This window comes from Canis lupus, chromosome 21 (assembly GCF_048164855.1).
Source record: "Canis lupus baileyi chromosome 21, mCanLup2.hap1, whole genome shotgun sequence".
NCBI lineage: Eukaryota > Metazoa > Chordata > Mammalia > Carnivora > Canidae > Canis > Canis lupus.
This window is the reverse complement of record NC_132858.1, coordinates 47485125-47504741: the sequence shown is the minus strand read 5'-3', so window position 1 is coordinate 47504741 and position 19617 is coordinate 47485125. Positions and strand designations below refer to the sequence as shown.

The 19617-nt window shown below is 39.2% G+C and overlaps 1 protein-coding gene and 3 long non-coding RNA genes across 25 annotated transcripts in view; 2 read left to right on the top strand and 2 right to left on the bottom strand.

Moving 5' to 3' along the window:
* The window catches only part of LOC140613154 (uncharacterized), a 172107-nt gene extending 157317 nt beyond the window's left edge, over positions 1-14790 (top strand). For all 3 annotated transcript variants that reach the window (XR_012014310.1, XR_012014309.1, XR_012014311.1), the window contains one exon: positions 14609-14790. This is a non-coding gene — a long non-coding RNA (uncharacterized lncRNA). The remainder of the gene's footprint in view (positions 1-14608) is intronic.
* The window catches only part of LOC140613152 (uncharacterized), a 44464-nt gene extending 27020 nt beyond the window's left edge, over positions 1-17444 (bottom strand). For 14 of the 16 annotated variants that reach the window (XR_012014301.1, XR_012014300.1, XR_012014305.1 and 11 more), the window contains exons 1-4: positions 17138-17444; positions 11632-12105; positions 8108-8267; positions 4924-5081 (exon numbers count right to left, since the gene is read on the bottom strand). This is a non-coding gene — a long non-coding RNA (uncharacterized lncRNA). The remainder of the gene's footprint in view (positions 1-4923; positions 5082-8107; positions 8268-11631; positions 12106-17137) is intronic. The other 2 variants (XR_012014306.1, XR_012014298.1) reach the window with 2 other exon arrangements.
* On the bottom strand, positions 737-1252 carry LOC140613535 (oligosaccharyltransferase complex subunit OSTC-like). The gene has a single exon (XM_072792006.1). The coding sequence runs from the start codon at positions 1199-1201 to the stop codon at positions 752-754; it is 450 nt and encodes a 149-aa protein (XP_072648107.1). The 5' UTR covers positions 1202-1252; the 3' UTR covers positions 737-751.
* Positions 17445-17533: 89 nt separating the features above from the next.
* LOC140613151 (uncharacterized) overlaps positions 17534-19617 on the top strand; it is a 48603-nt gene continuing 46519 nt past the window's right edge. For 2 of the 5 annotated variants that reach the window (XR_012014290.1, XR_012014291.1), the window contains exon 1: positions 17537-17837. This is a non-coding gene — a long non-coding RNA (uncharacterized lncRNA). Of the gene's footprint in view, positions 17838-19617 lie in introns of all 5 variants that reach the window. The other 3 variants (XR_012014289.1, XR_012014288.1, XR_012014287.1) reach the window with 3 other exon arrangements.

The following is a 19617-nucleotide window of genomic DNA, read 5'->3' as shown; positions in this document are numbered from 1 at the left end:
GAATGGATGATGAATTTTGTCAAATGTTTTTTCTCCATCTTATTGAGATGATCACATAATTTATATCCTTTATTTTGTTAATGTGGTGTTAGCACATTGATTGATTTGTGGTATTGAACCATACTTGCATCCCTGGAATAAATTCCACTTGATCACAGTTAGTGATCCTTTTAATACACTGTTGAATGCTGTTTGCTAATATTTTTTTAATTAGAAAAATTATTTATTTCTGCTCCTTTCATACATCTTATTGTGCAGAAACAGTCTCACACATATCTGAATAATGTACTGTCACACTGTTTAAAGGCAAAGCACCATAGGTAAAGCTGATCAGAGTTCTCAGCTTATGGGATCTCGCTTCCTGATTTTACATTAATTTTTGAAAGTCAGAAATGTCGTCTCTACAAAATGTTAAGGGGGCTGTAAGAAATAATCACTTTATTCAATATTATAGTTGTGGAAATGGGAGTATATTTTCTTTAAGAAATGAAAAACTAAGAAGAAAATGCCACTAAATGCCATTGGTGTGTCAGTACAGGCCAGCAGGAGAAATACTGTGGGAAGTTTGTCTCTTTGATACCAAGAAGACATTCTAGTTCAAGCTTTAATATGATTCCTATTTCTCATGAGATGCTTCTTTTCTGCTGCTTCACTTTTTCCATATTTCACATCAGAGGATTGGTACAGCCTTTAAAACTTCATTAACAGGAGCAAATCCAATATCCACGGATTTCTTGTCAAAAGACATTTTTTAACCCATCAAGTAGCCTGGCACTTTCATTCTCATGAATACTCTAGCCATGAAAAAACTCAATAGGACACAGACGAATCCAATGAATAGAAGAAGAAATCTATTGAGTTTTGGAATGTTTGGTGCATTCAATTGGTCCAGGATTATGAAACCTAAACCTCCCATTGTAAACAGGAAGCTGGATGCAAGTCCTTCCATAATATATTGTCCATTTACTCTATAGGCCAAGAAAGCTACTGGTCTCTGATGTCCATGTTCATCAGTCATAGAACCAACACTTGGAGGTTCAACAATAACATCATAAATTATTCCTCCGGTGATGAGGAAGTAAGACACCACCACCAGAGCGTACACCGTCATGGCCAACAGCATGTGCACCCAGGGCGGCTTCTTCAGCTTCAGGTTGGGGCATTCAAGCACTAAGAACGGGACGCGGTACAAGGTCTCCATTTTGGTGGCAGCAGGGGTTTCTCTCTCGACCTGTTTGATAATATTTTGTTGAGGACTTTTGCATCTATGTTCACCAGGAATATTGGCCTGTAGTTTTCTTTTTTTGTAGTGTCTTTGTCTGGTTTAGGTATCATGATATTGCTGGCCTCATACAATGTGTTTGGCAGCTTTTCTTTCTCTTATTTTTTTGAAATAGTTTTATACTATTATAGTTAGAAAAGATGTTTGATATGATTTCAATCTTCTTAAATTTATTGAGACTTGTTTTGTGGCCTGACATATGATCTATCCTGGAGAATGTTTCATGTGCACTTAAAAAGAATGGGTATTCTGTTGTTTTCAGATGGAATGTTCTGTGTATGTCTAAGTTCATATGGTCTAATGTGCTGCTGGAAGACACTGTTTCCTTATTGATTTTCTGCCTAGATGACGTATCCATTGATACAAGTTGGGTGTTAAAATCCCCTACTATTATTGTATTACTGTCAACTCTCCCTTTATGTTCATTGATATTTGTTTTATGGATTTAGGTGCTATGATGTTGGGTGCATAGATATTTACAATTGTTATTTCCTCTTGTTGGATTGCTATCTTTATCATTATATAATGTCCTTTTTGTCTCCGTTACTGTCTTCGTTTTAAGGTCTATTTTGTGACTGATGTAAGTATTGCTACCTCAGCTTTATTTTCACTTTATTTTGCATGGAATATCTTTTTCCATTCCTTCACTTTCGGTCTGCATGTGTGTTTAGGTCTGAAATGAGTGTCTTCAGATAATATATGGATGGGTCTTGTTTTTGTTGCCATTTCATCACCCTGTATCTTTTTGATTGATTTAGACTATTTACATGTAAAGTAATTATTGATAGGTATGTACTTATTGCTACTTTGTTCATTGTTTTCTGATTGTTTTCATATTTCTTCTCTGATTCTTTCTTTATCTCTTGCTCTCCTTGCTTGTGATTGATGACTTTCTTATAGGTTTTTGGTTTGTGGTTACCATGAGATTTATATATAACATCCTAAGTATATAGCAGTGTATATTAAGTTGGAGGTCACTTAATTTGAACACATTTTAAAAGAACTTCATTTGAACTGCTCCCTCCTTGTTTTATGTATATGTTTTAATATTTTACATCTTTTTATTTTGGAGTCCCTTTAACTAACTTTTTAGATACAACTGATTTTAATATTTTTGTCTTTTAACCTAGTATAAAGCTAGTATAGTTTTATACGTGTTTGCTCTACTGCCTTACTGTATGCTTGCTCTACTCATGAAATTGTTTCCTTTCTTAATTTCTGGCTGCTAATTATGGCCTTGGCCATTAAAAGAAGTTCCTTTAAAAATTTTGTAGGGCTAATTTAGTGGTGATGAACTCTTTTAACTTTTGTTTGTCTAGAAACTCTGTATCTCCTTTAATTCTGAATGATCACCTTACTGGGCAGAGTATTCTTTGTTGGGATTTTATTTATTTATTTTATTCTATTTTAGTACTTTGAGTATGTCATGCCACTTTCTTCTGGCCTGCAAAGTTTCTGATGAAAACTCTTCTAATAGCACTGTGGTATTGCCCTTGTATGTAATAAGTTTTTTTTTTCCCCCTTTATCTTACTGCTCTTAAGATTCTCTCTTTATTAGTAATTTATAACATTTTAATTATAATGTGCCTTAGTGTGGGTTTTTTGGGATTTCCTCTGGGTTTCCTGGACCTGGATTTCTGTTTCCTTCCCCTGACTAGGGATGTTCTGAGCCAAGATTTTTTTCAAATAAGTTTCCTGCCTATTTTTCTTTCTTCTCCTTCTGGAACCCCTATAATGGGAATATTATTCCACTTTATGTTGTCCTATAGGTCCTTTATGATATTTTCTTTAAATTTTTTCCTTTTTATTTATTGGGATGAGTTCTATTGTTTCATTTTCCAGCTCACTAATTTGTTCTGTTTCTTCCAATTTGCTATTGAACCTGTCTAGTAAATTTTTCAGTTTAGATATTGTATTCTTCAGCTCTGTTACATCTGTTTTGTTCTTTCTTGTCTTTTCTCTTTGTTGAAATTCTGTGTTCATTCTTTCTTCTCCCTAGCTTGATGAGCATCTTTATGACCATTGCTTTGAACTCTTTTGGGTAGATTACTTACCTCCATTTCATTAAGGTCTTTACTAAGACTTTGTTGGTCTTTTGTTTAGAACACAAAAGTCCTCTGTCTTCTTGCTTTGCCTGTTTCTGTATGTTTGTATTAGGTGAGAAATCTCTCTCTCCCAACATTGAAGGAATGGCCTTGTGTAAGAGATGACATGGGGCCCAGGATTGCAATCCTTACTACCAGATCCAGATGTTCCAGGGATATCCCTTGTGTGGACTGTGTATGCTAGCCAGCTGTGGGAGGGCTGTGGCTACAGGTGCAGGGGGTGGGGCACTTGCCCAGCTGTGGCACAGCTGGAGCACCAAAGAAGAAGGGTAAGGACATTGCCCAGCCAACTGTGGTGCAGCTGGACTATAGAGGGCTGAGGGCAATCCACCTGTGCTAATGGGTTAGATGAAGAGTCTCAAAATGGCTTCCACCAGCATTAGGATTAGAAAGGTAGAATGAAATTGCAAGAAAACAAACAAGTGTCTAGCAGTGCTTCCATCCCTGGAGAGAATCCTAACAGGGTTTTAACTCTCTAGCCATCACTTTAAGATTAGTGACTCTACTTCACATATAGTTTAGGCAGTTTTCAAATTGCTGCTTTGGCATTGGTTCTCAGGGTGAGTTATTGTTGTAATCCTTTATGAGTGGATTCTCCATTCCTTACAGTTCTATGTTTCTCCTGGACATCATTTCTATTGGTTTTATGTTTGGAGAGGACTGTCTCTTTGACACAGGACTTAAAAGCTGGGGTCCTGGAGTGCCTAGGTGACTCAGTCAGTTAAGCAGTCAACTCTTAGTTTCTGCTCAGGTCATGGTGTTAGGGTCATGATCACAGTGCTGTGAGATCAAGCCCCGTGATGGGCTCTTCACTCAGTGTGGTTTCTGCTTGTCCCCCTCCTTCCCCTTCCCCTTCTGCTCCTCTCTCAGGCATTCTCTCTCTCTCAGATAAATAAAGTCTTTTTTTTTAAGTTTGTTTGTGAGGAACAAACCCCCATTCCTCATGGAGTGGTTCCATATTTTTGACATTTCTCCCGATGGTGTGTTGCCACACCTGGGTAAGAGTGTTTCTCTGCCTCTCCTATTTTAATGTGGCCCTTTTATTCTTTGATATGCAGGTGTCAGTCATTTAGTTTTTAGGACTTTTTAGAGAAAATTATTTCAGATATATCTGTAGACTTGTTGTGTCTATGGGAGAAGGTGGGTTCAGGATCTCCCTACACTGCCTTCTTGAACCATCTCCTTCCTATTCTCTTTTTGAGAAAGAGATAAAGAGTTTTTACAATGTATTAATCAATATCTTGGTTATAAGAATGGTTTCTGCATAGACCCCAGATTGTCAACAGAAGTATTTATTTTATTTATGCTGGCTCCTTTTTGGGGATGATAAAGAGTAAAATCATGGTTCCTGCTCTCAGAAGCTTACCATTTCTGGTGAGATATCCAACAAATGCCTGGAATTCATGTTAGAAAACCAAAAAAGAAATATGTAAAAGCTTTCCATTTATCATTTGGCTCATGGTTGGATGGTCTACTTCCTTCACCACTGCTTCTTCAAATCATAACTGACCCTTAAAAACAAGCTGTATTGCTCACCTCTTTCAGGAATCCTTCTCTGATCCCCTCTCCAACACCATAGAACTCCTTTTCTTCTGAACTACCAGCATATTCTGTGCTTCTCCTGGTGGACATTTCACAGTTTAATACAATGATTCTTCACTGGGTTAAATAGTTCTTCACTGGGCTATGCTTCCCTCCAAAAAGCATAAAATAATAGCAACAAAACAATAAATATCCTTTATTGAGAACCTATAAACTGGACATTATAATACATCCTTTCATAGTAACTCATTTAGTGATAGTAATTATGAGTTTCAAAATGATTGTGTAGTTCATCAAAGTCACACAGGTAGTAGAAGACCCCATATTTTAAGCCATATATGTTTTATTTCAAAGGCCCTGATTTGAATTACTGATGCCTTTTGATAAATTTCAAACTATTTCCCATATCCCCTTCTCCTCCCACTCCACCAGCCTGGAATGTGACCACTTCATCATGTTCACATACTTTTGTCAATCAATGGTGAATCCTTGGGATTGGTGACAAGGTGTTAGATACATCCTTATCAGATGCTGAGGTGAAATAATATTGAGAACCCTTTTTTTGATCCTATTTATTATCTCTCCCGGATTTGTTACCCTTGTAAGAAAGAAACTATTTTCTTTATCTATCTGCTGCCTTCCCCATATAACATCAGTATGTGCCCTAGAACAATGTTTTGCTTCTATCATTTCTGTATAAGTTTTTAAATAGCATTTTTGAATAAAGAATACGGAGTAGATTATATAAGTGAAAATAATACAAGATACTAGGGATGACTTTGTTTTAGGTAAAGAGGCTTCCTGGAAGGTGACATTTTTCATTTCTTTTGGCTGTGAGGACCTTGACTTAGCAGAGGTGAAGGTTAAAGGCAGTCTAGTTTGAGAGAATTGCATAATGGTCTGAAGTAAAACATTCCTTGATGCTGAAGAGAAATGACAATGCTGATAGATTTCCTACAGCTATAGAACAGATGAGCAAGAAAGCTTAATTCTGGGAATTTCTGTTTTCTATCCCAGGGATTATTCCTTGGGCCATTATCACTTTAGTGGATGAAGGTACTTGCTAAAAATAAGCTACTAATGTTTTCCTTAGCATTAAAGCACACGTCAGAAGAGACTAATGACCCAATGCTGTACTGTTTTCTTTTCATTTCAGTTGGCCTCAAACAAATAAACCTGATAAATATTATCAGAGTCACATATGCTCATTAAGGGTTATAGTCAGTGGCTATGTTTGTTTTACTGTGTAATAGATGATGAAACCATGGTGATGAGTGGACTAAACTGGAAGTGTTTTCGTTTTTTCCCATCTTAACACTGGAGACTTGATCATTGTTTTTTTTTTTTTTTTTTTTTTTTTTTACTTCCTTGTATTAGAAATAGAACAGCTTACTAAAACACTTATTCATTTTGACATGTCTTAAAGCAGTGTACATTCACATCTTCTGATTTAGTTCAATGGTACATAGTAGATGTTCAAAAGTCATTCTTAAATATAGCACTGAATGTTAAGTAAGCACTTTTAGTGGCTAGACAACTAGTGTGAAAGCTTTCAAATAAGAAACAGTATTCTTTAACAACTTATTAACCCACTATAATTGAAGATTTTGTTGGTAATTATTTTATAGATTATAGAATAAAATTTGACTCATGCTATATAAAACTTATGTCATAAAAAGTCAAGGTACATTGTACTGGCTCACTGCTTTTTTTTTTTTTTTAAGGTTGCAAACCAGTAAAAGAAAATAAGCACTGTATTTATTTCCTAATGAAAATACTACACATTTTCATATCAGATCTTCATGGCTTTCATATTTTTGAAGAGACTATTAAAAAACAATGTGTCTTCTCACACTTCTGTAAATTTTTGTCAAAAGAGTAAAATTGTACCTGGAATTTGACTCTCTGTAAGGGCTATTTTCCCTTCTTGCTCTAATCCATCCTCCTGATCTTTCTAAAATATAGTCTGATCACATCAACCTCCCATGTAAAAACCTTCAATGGTCCCCTATTAACATGATCCAAACACACCTTCACCTGATTTGTATGACTGTTCCCATCATGACCTGTTTTAGCTCCTTTTAAAATTCTCCTTTCACTCAGCTATTACTCCCCTCTTAAGCAACTCACAATCGCCCAAACTTCATATGTCCTGACACTTGCAGGCTTTTGTCTTTCAGTCTTCAAATACCCTCCTCCTTATCTTCTGGGTAAAATTGTTTTCATTATGATTACACTCAAATATAGATTCTTCTGAGATTTTTTTTCCAGTTTACCCCCTAACATCTAGTAGTTCTCTTTTCTGTGCATTCTCCAGGCATTCATAACACAACATTTCCATCACTCTGCATTTTTGTTATTTGTTTTAATGTCTACTCCCTCCTGTGCTGAGAATGTTGTCTTTTTTTTTCCAAGTAAACTCTTAACACTGATACAATCTTTACCCCAAGCAGGTTCTCCATAAACTTCCATTTACAACACAGTTGAATAAATGTATCATGAACTGCTCCTCCTGAAGAAGGAACACACTCAGAGCTCATGACTATTAGTAGCCTAGTGCTAATTGCAGTTTCAGACAGGAGTTCCAGACTGAAGCCAATGATATGGTTCTGCAAAAGTGCCCAAGTACCTTTTACTTTCTAGTTAAAACCACATATACCCAAGAGAATATCAAGAGTGATTGCTTGAACACAACCACCCCTTGCTTCGTCCCCGTAAAAATGGTGGACACAAACGCCTTCTTGCTTGAAAGTTTCTTTGAGTCTCTGCTGAGATGTGTTCATTTAGAAGAACAAAGGGTGATTAGCATGTCACCAGCCAGACAGCAGGAATTGTATGTTTGACAGCCACTTCCACAGGGACACAGCCCTGCGTTTAGTTTCCAAACAGATTTCAGGGACCTGACTTGGCAGAGGAAGTATGTCTTTCAGAGAAAGCTGCACAAGACCAAAGAAAACAGCCTCACACCTGATAGCAATAATGGTTCCACTAACATCTTCCAAATCAGCTCTGTAGTTATACACTTAATGCCATTTATAAGTGGTAGCCATTAGAATACATTTATAAAAACAGAGAATGACACAGATGGAAGGAGCCTTCGAAGTTATTTTGTTAATACCCGTTCTTATGCAGATATGGATGTAATGGCTAAAAAACAAGTACTATTTGTGTAACTTACTTGAGATACAGGGAAAAAATTCAGGTGAAGATAATGCTTGGAGGTGGTGTTGTGATAGAATGGACAGGCCATCAATTCCGGATCAGATAAGCCCTGGTTCATCACTTATCACTTCTATGACCATAGGAAAGTTACTTAACCTCTTCATATGTTTCTTCAACTGTAAAAAATGGGGGTGGGGATTGCTATCTTTTTTAGAGTATAAGTGGTAAAGATTATCTTATATCTTATCATATCTTATCTTATGTTGTGGTAAGGATTAGAGATTCTACATGTGGAACATATAAGTCCTCAAAAACTGATGGGTATTATTACTACAGTGGGAATCATGTTTGGGGGAGATTTTTGTCATTTGAGGCTACAATATCCAAATGTTCTTAGTATTTGGGAAGAACCCTGAGGTAGAGGAGTAAGGCTCATCTTCCACTATAGAAGCAGTCAGCAGGAGAGTGAACACCTGGTCAAGTTCAGCCAATCAGAACTTGTTGCCTGGGGCTCTGAATATGAAAGTCACAGGCTGCAGGGACACAACCCAGAACTCTTAGCCTGCATTCTGCTATAGAATCGGGTTTGTAGTCTCCTTTGGTTCCTATATGTCCTCTGAGCCTGGCGTTTTGGGGAGCTCTCTAATATCCTCCAGAAAATTTCTTGTTTAGGTTAAATAAACTTGACTAGTTTATTTCTGACTAGTAAGACACTCATAGATACAATTCTAATAGAGACAGAAAAATATTTTCCAATCTACTCACAGTCCATTGTTAACACACTTTGAACTCTATCACTTCCTCAGTAATAACCACAGCTTAATTTCCTGTGTTCATGGAGGAAGAGTAGTCTATAAAAATGGGAAATTGTGGATGAACCACAAAGTTTACTTTAATTCACAAGATTAAGCAATTATATACACAAACCGAGGCTTGAGAGGCATCTCTGTCTACTCTGAGTTTAGGGACCTGACCCAAATCAAAGCAGTGTCAGACAGTAGAGGCCCAGAAAATCCAGGCTCACCAAGCTAATGCCAGTTAAAACAAAACAAAACAAAACAAAACAAAAACAACAACAACAACAAAAAAGATCACCTAGGGTAGGCATGACTTTATGTTCAGTAACCAGTGATTTTTTGTTTTTAAATTGGAGGGAAATACATGACAGATGTGTTGGTTCTAGAAAGAATAAAAACAGCTTAAATCATCTAGGGGGTGAAGGGGAGAGAAGGTACTACAATACAGAATTAAATCAGAAGGGAGTGGGCAGGACTGTTATGGTTGAGGGTAGCAAGGGGATGATGTGCTCAGCAGCAGAAAACAAGGTGGGGGTGAGGAGCCATTAGACTACAAGCATCAACCAAAGCCGAAAACTGCCCTGAACTCCACTCTAAAGGAATACAATACAACCAGAGGAATAAAATGCTAACAAAAACTCAAATGGTGTAATAACATTAAAGCACATTTACATAAATTTAATAAAACAAAGGAAATATTGAATCAGTAGCCTGTGCAGAGTTCCATCAGAGCAGTAGTTCTAAACATTTTGTGTACATTATCTGTGTCTCTTAAAAAACACAGATCCCTGGACCACTTGCCCAATAGGTGCTGCTATGTTTTTTGTGTGGAGCCAGAAGTGTGCATTTTTTTAACTGGTTTGAAGGTGCTTCTAAAGCAAGCATCACTCAGTATACTGCAGAAGAGTCCAGCAAGGTTTTTTAGTTTTTATAGGTATAATGCCAATTTGTGTTGTCCTAAAACAATATGCTTGAGACTAAGACATTCGACATTACAGTTATGAATAATCAGGAGGAATTGAACTCATTTATGAAAATTTAACTTCCTATGTAGACTTGTTACCTGATGATGTGTACAACCCAGTGATAGGAATAGCCATCATGTATTGAGCCCTCACTGTAGACCTGATACTGCTAAGTGCTTATTAATATGCATTAAATAGTTTGTTCTTCAAAGTAACTCTATAAGGTTTGTTTTATTACCATCCCTATTTTACAGATAAGAAACTGATTAACAGAGGGGCATCTGGGTGGCTGTGGTTGAGCATCTGCCTTTGGCTCAGGTTGGATCCTGGGATCAAGTCCAGCATCAGGCTCCCATGGGGAGTCTGCTTCTCCCTCTGCCTATGTCTCTGCTTCTCTCTCTGTGTCTCTTATGAATAAATACATAAATAAATAAAATAAAAGAAAGAAGTTTCTTTCTTTTATAAAAGATCAACAGAAAGGATGAGAATCTTAGGTATCACATCCTTGTGATGGTTATTTTTGTGTCAACTTGACTAGGCTATGAGGCATCCAGACATTTGGTCACAAGTTATTCTGGGTGTGTCTGGATGAGATGAACCTTTAAATTGGTAAATTGAGTAAAGCAAATTACCTTTTTGGATGTGGGTGAGCCTTATCCTATCAATTAACCTGAATACAACAAAAAGGCTGGTAAGAGGGAACTTGGCCTGCCTGACTACTTGAGCTAAGACATTGACATTTCTTGGTCTTGGACTGGAAGACCAAAACTATACAACACTTGCATCTCTGGCTTTCCTTGTTCTCAAGACATTGAAGTCAGATTGGACTTTACACCATCAACCCTCATCTCCTGGGTGGCCAACTTGCTGACTGCAGATCTTCGGACCTTCAGCCTCCTGGAGGGAAGATGATCCTTTATATAAAGTGGCAAAGAACTTGACCAAATTGTGTTTTAGTGTTTTGTGGAAGGTAGAACTTGCAAGTGATGAAATTGATTATTTAGCTGAGGAGATTTCTAAGTGAAGTGTTGGAGTGGTTTGGTTCCTTCTGACCTCTCAAAGAAAAAAGAAGAGAGTCAATTGAAGAAACAATTCTAAGCACCAAGGAACCAGAACTTGAAAGTTTGGAAAATTCTCAATAACACTGAAAAAAAAATGAAAAAACTTTTGAACAGAACATTAAGGGTGTGGCTCAACAACCATATGACAGGAGATCCTTAATTCTACTTATAAGCTTAATCTGCTACCTCAACAGAAGGGAGAATAGAAATGGGATTATATCAGCTGACATACTGCTAGTTTGAGCTAAGGGGGTGGTAGGGGCAGAAAGGGTGGAACAGAATCAAAGAAGGCTGTTGGACTTGAATTTTACAGAATGGGACCACAGAGCTATTCAACTGCACTATCTTCCAAAAGCAGTTCAGAGATTGTCACAACTGCCACTCCTGGGTGGGATACCTATGACATTCCTCCAGGAAGCTCCCAACTGTCTTAATGTTAATCCTTTACTAGAGGGGAAAACAACCTTAACTTGATACTGGCAAGGCCTCCAGTATCTTGTTCTCTTTAGCATTGAAAATTCTTTTGAAAACCTCCCTTTTTCCTTACCTCCTCTAACCCCTTAGGATATAATCAGTTGCTCCTCACAACCCTGGTGCAGTTCTTTCTTGCCCACAGGTCCTACCCAGTGCTTTAATAAAATCACCTTTTTGCACCAAAGACACCTCAAGAATTCTTTCTTGGTCATCTGTTCCAGACCTCACCCCACAAAACCTCACCTGTATTCCAAAACTACATCACCTTGACTATACGACAGTTTCAGTAAAACTTTTGTTCCCAAAAGATCTCTAGACAGCTAGCTTTATCCTTCAAGTATGATTCAGTCTTTCACATTCCCCTTACACCAATGGGATAGATAAAAATGTGACTTGACTGAAGGTTCCAGGTGCTTGGATTTATTCTTCCTTCTTAAAATGTCTTTGGGTGGAGGGACAGAAATTTCTCCATTCCTCCCTTCATGAAGCTGTGTAGACAGGCCACCAAGGGAAGGAGCAACTGAATCTCTCATTTCTACATGACGTGACCATGTCACCAACACCTGTGTTGAAATGAAGTTTCACCAGATGCAGCCTGGCCCCTGAGGGGACTGCACAGCCGCGGCATCTCCAGGAGGGCCCATTGATGACACACACTCCAAGCAGCTCATCAGACCACCGTGTGCTGACCTTCTGCGGTCTGGAAAGAATGGAGCACTTGGAAAAAATACAAACACATATTTAGTACTGACATAAAGGTAAATGCAACAGCATTTCTGGTCTTTAGCTTAACACATACAATGTATGGAGTTCACAGGTAGTTTGAGGTCAGGTTTGAATCTTGGTAAAGAGTTAGTGATTGGTTATAAAGTGACATGAATCACACTTTTTTCACAAATGGGAAAAAGGGTCCCAAGGACGTTTGCTTATGGATGTCTTGGAGCTTGAAAACGAGAAATGCTAATGACGAAGGACAGTTGGAAGAAAGGCAGGCTGGGATGAGGGGTCCCTGCCCTAAGAGGAAACTACCCGTAAAAGGATTTTACACCGCCCTGGAAGGAGCCCTCTACCCTTTCCCACGTGATAGTTGACAAAACCTGATTGGGTGACAGGCACATGGAGGGTTAATTAGATTAAAACAGCCCACCAACAAGCTCATAAAAACCCCTAGACTTAGAAACTCCAGTGGCTACTCTCTTCAGTCCCCTACCTCTTCAGGAGCTCTGTACTCAATAAACTTTACTACCACTCAATAAACTTTGCTCTGCTGCCCACCACTCTTTGTCTAGACTACCTCTTCATTCTTCAAAGCAGGGTGACCAAGAATTGTGGTCACCAAAATAAACAATCCTGTAATGTGAAGAGGGAAACCCAGGTTAAAAAGGTCCCCTTGTAGATGTGGGATTTAGTATTTTGTGAAGACATAGGCAAATGGCCATGATGAAAAAGGCATGGGGATAAGGGACTCTAATTGTGTGGAGTCCACTGCCCTTACACTTAGGGAGGTTCAGCCTGGGAGGTTCATCATACAGCTACACAAGGCAGAAAATACAACATACTACAACTAGAGCTATCAGCCTTGCAATCTTCATGAATCCGAAACCAAACCATGACATTACCCTGCTTAAAGCCTTTTAATCCCTTCCACTACATGAATAAAACTGCTGAAAAGCCTTAATCTGGACTGTGATCGTCTGTCTTGTGCACATTCCAATAACCTAATTCCATGTCTTCTCTCCTTTGCTAGCTATGTTCCCTCACACTCCTTGGTTCCTGGCATGTGTCTGTCCTTTTTTGCCTTGTAGACTTGACACATGAAGGGTTTCTTTCAGATCAGACTGCTCATCCTCTTGACCTTGGCTGTCTTATCCTTCTTGGTATTATTACTTCTCCAATCCAAGTCTCACTCCCTCATTGATGTTATTTTCATTAACTTCCTTAGCACTGTATATTATGAAATTACTTTGTGGTCCACCTAGACTATGAGGGCCATGAGCACCAGGACCATGTCTGTGCTCCACCACCTTATATGTGCCTGGAATGTGGGAGATGTTTAATAAGTATTTGTTGAATAAATGAATGAGTTTAAAGTCTCTGTAACAAGAGCTGAGCTGTCCCTGTCCATGCCATGATGTTACAGTTGCCTGATGCAGAAGCCAAAGGAGCCTGGAGAATGAGCACTGACTGACTGACCCTGTGGCCAACCTTTTTGTGACACCAGCAAAAAGAAAGGTGAAAGGTGTTGCCACCAACGAGGCCCACAGCGTGTATCTGTGTGAAGGTGGAGGGGTACACCTGGAGGCTGAGTAAAAGCCTGAACTTTACAAGTACCCTGGTTCAGCTGCTTCAGTCCACAGAGGGATGCTTTCCAGTTGGTCTGCCAAAAGCAGGGAGCCTGGTATTCACACAAAGAAGCAGTAGGTGCTACCCAGAACCCTACCCTGTTAATAACTCAAGAGAGTACAGACTTGCAAGCCAGTGGTGACCAGAAAACTTGAGTCTCAGGCCCAGGGTGGCTGAAGTTTAAAGGTCAGGTAGCCAGCCCATTGGACCACAGAGGCAGCCTTTGGATCAAGAAGGACATCAGCCAGATCCAACACTAAAGTCTCCATCAAGAGCAGGAGTTGGTGGCACTTAGACAATATCTGCCTAAGAAGAGATGTACTGGTCACTTTAATGCAGTGTGGCCCGACTTAGTTGGGAGGGAAAAGCAAACACCAGGGTAACCAAAAAAATAAGACAAAGCAGAATAACCTTGTCCTATTTCTTTATCAAAAACCAACATTCCCATGGGAAAGAGTGGTTTCCATTTCTGGTCAAAGCAGCAGCTTTATAAGCTTATGTCTACTTCCTTCCCCATCAATCCCTTGCAGACTGTCACCAAAGAATCCCTTGAGAAATGTCAAAGCCCTGATTCCTTCATTCTCCTTTTCCCATGGAATGCAGATAGACCTGAGTAAAATGAGATAGCACATGCAAGTTGCTTTATGAATTTGCAAAGACTCATGACAGACTTTAAAAATCTACCCCAAGGGAAAACTGAGAGGATGGAGAAATTGAAGATGATACTGCCATTCTCTTTAGTAGTAGGAGCCCTGTCCTGTCCCTTTAATTTTGTAACTAGCATAGTGTGGAAGTCAGATCAGTAGCTGTCTTTTGCAGATGGTCTATTGCATTTGCTATTGACATTACAACCTGTTCCCTTTTCTTTCCCTTCCAGTGGCAGCCAAAGCCTCAACCAAAGGCTCTTGAAAGAAGAAACATATTCAAAGCCATTAGTCTGTGGTTGCGTGTGTGTTTGGGTCTCCAACTCGCATTCACTCCATCCTGATAAGTTTCTGTTTCTGAGAGGGATCAACCTGTTGCTGAAAGATTTATCATCAGGGAACTGTGAGGTAGGAGAAGGCCTTTGCTTGAACCAAAATTGGTCATTCAGAGTTCATACTGTAACTTGATCATTTATTTATATTTTATGCATCTTCCACCAAGGAGGAGAGGGTACATGTGGGACCATTACCTCACTGAATGTAGTATGGTCAAGTGACTATCTCATTGGACAGCATTAGAGAGACATGATTGTGCAGCTCATGTGAATATTGTTTTTAACTCTTTGGGTGCTGTGTGATCTCCAGTGAGCAGGGTGAAATCAGATTTTGCCTTCACTATTCACATCCAAGGCAGATGGGATCAAGAGATATGGCTCCTGTTTCCAGCAGACAAGTGCCCCATATACATACATATATCTCTTCACCCACTCATGAAAGAGAACATGGCTGAGAAGAGGTGACAACAGGTCTGAAAAAATCTAAGGATGGACTATAGAAGACTCTTTATTATTAATTGTATAATTAATTGTAATTAATTATAATATTAATTGCCTATATTCATAAGATGTTCAGTCACATGAAACTAATCCATGACCAGAAAAGGCAGGGACATCTTAGCACTGCTCTATAAACATAGTAACACCTATAAATGTATGCCTTCATCCCTGTCAGACAGTACTTATTCCATTTTCTCACTTAATTTGTGAATATTTTCATTTTTTAAAAAAATTTATTTATATATTTATTTGAGACAGAGAGAGATCACAAGCAGGGGGAAGGGGTGGAAGGAGAAGCAGATCCCCAGGACCCTGGGATCATGACCTGAGCCGAAGGGAGACACCTAACTGACTGAGTCCCCCAGACACCCCTGGATATTTCTATTATTCACAGATGAGGTGATGAAAGTCTAAGGGATGATTTGCCCAAAGTCATGGCCCAGAACTGGGATTCAAGCCCACCTTCGGATGCTTAGACCAAAGATCTATTCTCCAAGTTCTCTAAAACCACTTCTAAAGGTTAGATATATGAGTGCACATTTGAACTACCCAATCCTCACCCTCAGTTAGCAGACCCCCAATCCTGATTGGTTCACATATGAAGGGACACGTGGTGATCCTGGGTTGGCCATTCAGATTGGAACAAAGTAACACAAACCTGAGCCTCCATGGAGTTAAGTAAAATGGGGCTGTGAGAGGAATGCCCATAATCTCTTGTTGCTGAACTCTCAGAAGCTACTTTTCTTTCTACCTCTAATTCTTATTTGGGATTCTCCAAAATCTTCCTCTTCTTACTTAAAGATACACAAGGTTGGTTCATTCAATACATATTCTTAACCAAGTTCTTCTTTTCCTTCCTCTTGTCTTTGCATGTAGGGGCAGCTATACAATGTAGTTCTGGCCAAGAAGACATAGGCACAATTCCTTGGGATTGATTATGGGTTCAAAAATTAAAAGGCAAAGATGTGCCCTTCCCATTTCTTACTGACTAGAAAGCAGATGTTATGCCTGAAGGGGCAGAAGCCATCTGGAAAATATTTTAAAAAACAAAACAACAGAGCTCAGAGATCATTGAATCAGGATATCAGCCCTGGACAGTCTACCTCTAGACTTTGTAACAACTATGAAAAGAAAAATACAGCTGTTGATTCAACCTCTGTGAATTGAGTATTCTGATATTTCCAAATAGAAGAGGCAACTTGAGCTTAGAACTAGTAGAATATTGAAGTGTGATATAGAAGAGGCAGTTCTTGAGCATAGAACTAGAATATTGCATGCCTTTGAAGCATATGAAACTGATTGAAATGATTTGAACATCTCAGCTATGATGGAGAGGGGGGCAGGAAAGCCATCCACACATAGAGATCCTGAGGACTACATTGTACATGTAAGAGGAATGGTCTTTGAGATGCCCACTTCTAAATCTTCCATCTTTTCCAGATTAGAACTGAATGAAGATACCCTGGTCAGGCTTCTTTAGGTTATTTGAAGAAAAATAGATAGAAAACTTTGGGTAAAGATGGCTATTGCAAAGACAGAAGAAATGTGGAATAATCTGGAATATTGACCAGACACCATAGTAGTTCAGATTCCATTTATTACTAATCTATTCATTCATTTACTAATTATGCAACAAAATGTTTATGAGCACCAATAATAATAACAGATGCACATATCCATGGTAAATATGATTTATCTGCTTTCAGGAAATTTTAATATGGGTCTCAAGGCATACTTCCTATAAAGTCGATGAACATCTGGAGAGTTGGGATCTGCATAAGGTTCACAGAAAATTGGAACAATAGCTCACATAGCTAAGGACAAAAATAATAATAATCTGCTCTGTTGTTGTTCACCGAGCATTTGTGCTTTCCCAAGAAATGATTTAAGAGGATTAGTTTGAGACCAGTTAGGGTGAATACCTACTTGACAAGTCATCTCAAAAGGTGATTGGATTTCCTCCTGCCCAGTTATAGTGGCTGCTGCTGGAGGGTTTTCATGACTGTTAGTCTGCTGAGGCTGCAATGGCAAAATACCACAGACTATGTGGCTTCAACAACAGAAATATATATTTCTCACAGCTGTGAAGGCTAGAAGTCAGGGTCTGGGATGGTCAGTTTCTGGTGAGAACTCCCTTTCTGGATTGCAGACAGCCGCCTCCTTGCTGTTTTCACACAGTGGCGAGAGAAATCTTGGATATCTCTCTTCTTCTAAAGGCACCAAACCTTTATGATTAGGGCTCCACCTTTATGACCTCATTTAACATTCATTATGTCCTCTCAGGCCCTATCTCCAAATGCAGTCACAATGGGGGTTAGAGCTTTAATATATGAATTTTAGAGAAGAGAGAAACACAAATGTCCAGTCTGTAACAGCGACTGGTCCTGCCACCTAGAGACACTCTTTATGAACATTAACGCACGTCAGGAAGAAAATTAGGGACACTTCCCTTCTAACTTATCTCTTCAGACACTTTAGATTTTCCATCAAATGTTCCAGTAGAAAAAGACATGCTTCTATGAGATGGGGACAAAAATATTACACCGGGAGGGTGTAGTAGTCAGGATCTCCCTGTGCAGGCCACCCAGCTTATTCACTTCAAGGAGACACCATATCTGGCCAACAGGTAATCCATTTCAACTGATCTGTTTCTAGGGCCAGGAAATTCATGGGCAAATCATGGAGAGCCACTGCTGGGAGATAAAGGAGGGATATAAAATGCTACCTGGGATCTATACTTGAGTCTCACACACATAAACAAAAACAAGGGTTCTTTAGAGGACTCTCAAATTGAGGTCAAGGTCAGATATTGGCATTCTTGTTTAATAGAGAAGGAAACAAAAAGAAGAGAATATGCCAAAGTGGTAGAAAGAGCTTATGATAAAAACAGTTTCCCAAGCCCCAAACCACTGGCCCCAGCCACTACCTCAGGATGCATGTACAGCAGTCCTGTCCTATGGGAGGCCTTGATCTAAAAACAAATCTTTCATATTTATTTAGCCCTCTGATGGTTCAGTCTTGCCTTTAACACTGTTAGCTGCTGCTCAAGGGTCCTCCCCTGATGTTTTCCTATATATTAAAGACAACATACCTGAAAACAAGAGACTAAAACTTTCAACATTAAAATTCAGATTGGCATAAGCCAAGACCCTCCAGGGAAGGATAGTAAAAAAGTCAGAATTGCATGTTTCCACATCTGTTTTCAATGAGACTTATGTCAAATAATTGTATTCTTTGACAAAAGCAATCCAAAAAATTACTTATTTTTTTCAGAATGCCTTGAAATGTCATTAAAATTCACCTACTAGCACACAGACACAACATACCACCTGTCCATTGTGTTAGATCAAATAAAAGACAGGGGCCTAGGCCTCCTGAATAGGAAGAGACTTGACCTGCAGCAGAAGGGGAGACTATGCTGTGCTTAGCATTCCTGTTCCTGCCAACCTGGGACATGTGATCTATTTTCAGCTTGGCACCAATCAGGAAATGGCTCTGCTACAATACCCTCCCATTAATGCAAATGAGACATATCCCTGGAAAAGAACACCAACAGGGCTATGAGTACTCAGATGAGAGAAGTCATTTCTGCTAGCAAGTAACAGCAATAATCATTTTACAGAACACAGTTGAGAAAGTCAACGTGCAAGTTTCTAAAAGATGATTTGGTTTTGGTCACATGTATGGAAAGTCTTCTTTTTTTTATAAATTTATTTTTTATTGGTGTTCAATTTGCCAACATATAGAATAACACCCAGTGCTCATCCCATCAAGTGCCCCCCTCAGTGCCCGTCACCCAGTCATGCCCACCCCCTGCCCACCTCCCCTTCCACCACCCCTAGTTCATTTCCCAGAGTTAGGAGTCTCTCATGTTCTGTCTCCCTTTCTGATATTTCCCACTCATTTTTTCTCTTTTCCTCTTCTTTTTTTTTAGTTCATGAGAGACACAGAGAGAAAGACAGAGACATAGGCAGAGCCCGATGTGGAAGTCTATCCCAGGACCCTGGGATTATGCCCTGAGCTGAAGGTAGATGCTCAACCATTGAGGCACCCAGGCATCCCTGGAAAGTCTATTCACAGTGCCAACACTTTGGGGGAGTGATTTAAGTCCTTTGAGTTTACCCAAAGGTTATTTAAAAATATATGGGCAAGATATGTATTATTAGAAGAGCCCTTCGCGGTTCTCTTGTGCTCCTACACATCTTGCTGTGTTATGCCAAGAGGACAACAGCTACCACTCTATCCAGGCCATTTCTCAGGCTTGTGAGTAAGGCAGATGACCTTTAAGGATGAGGTAATGTCTCCTGGGGAAAGAGCAGGCTTTCTTACTGCAGGAATAGAAGTGGATTCCCTAAACTTGTGTACACAGCATCCATCTGGGTCCATGGAATTGCTGCTGTGGGGTT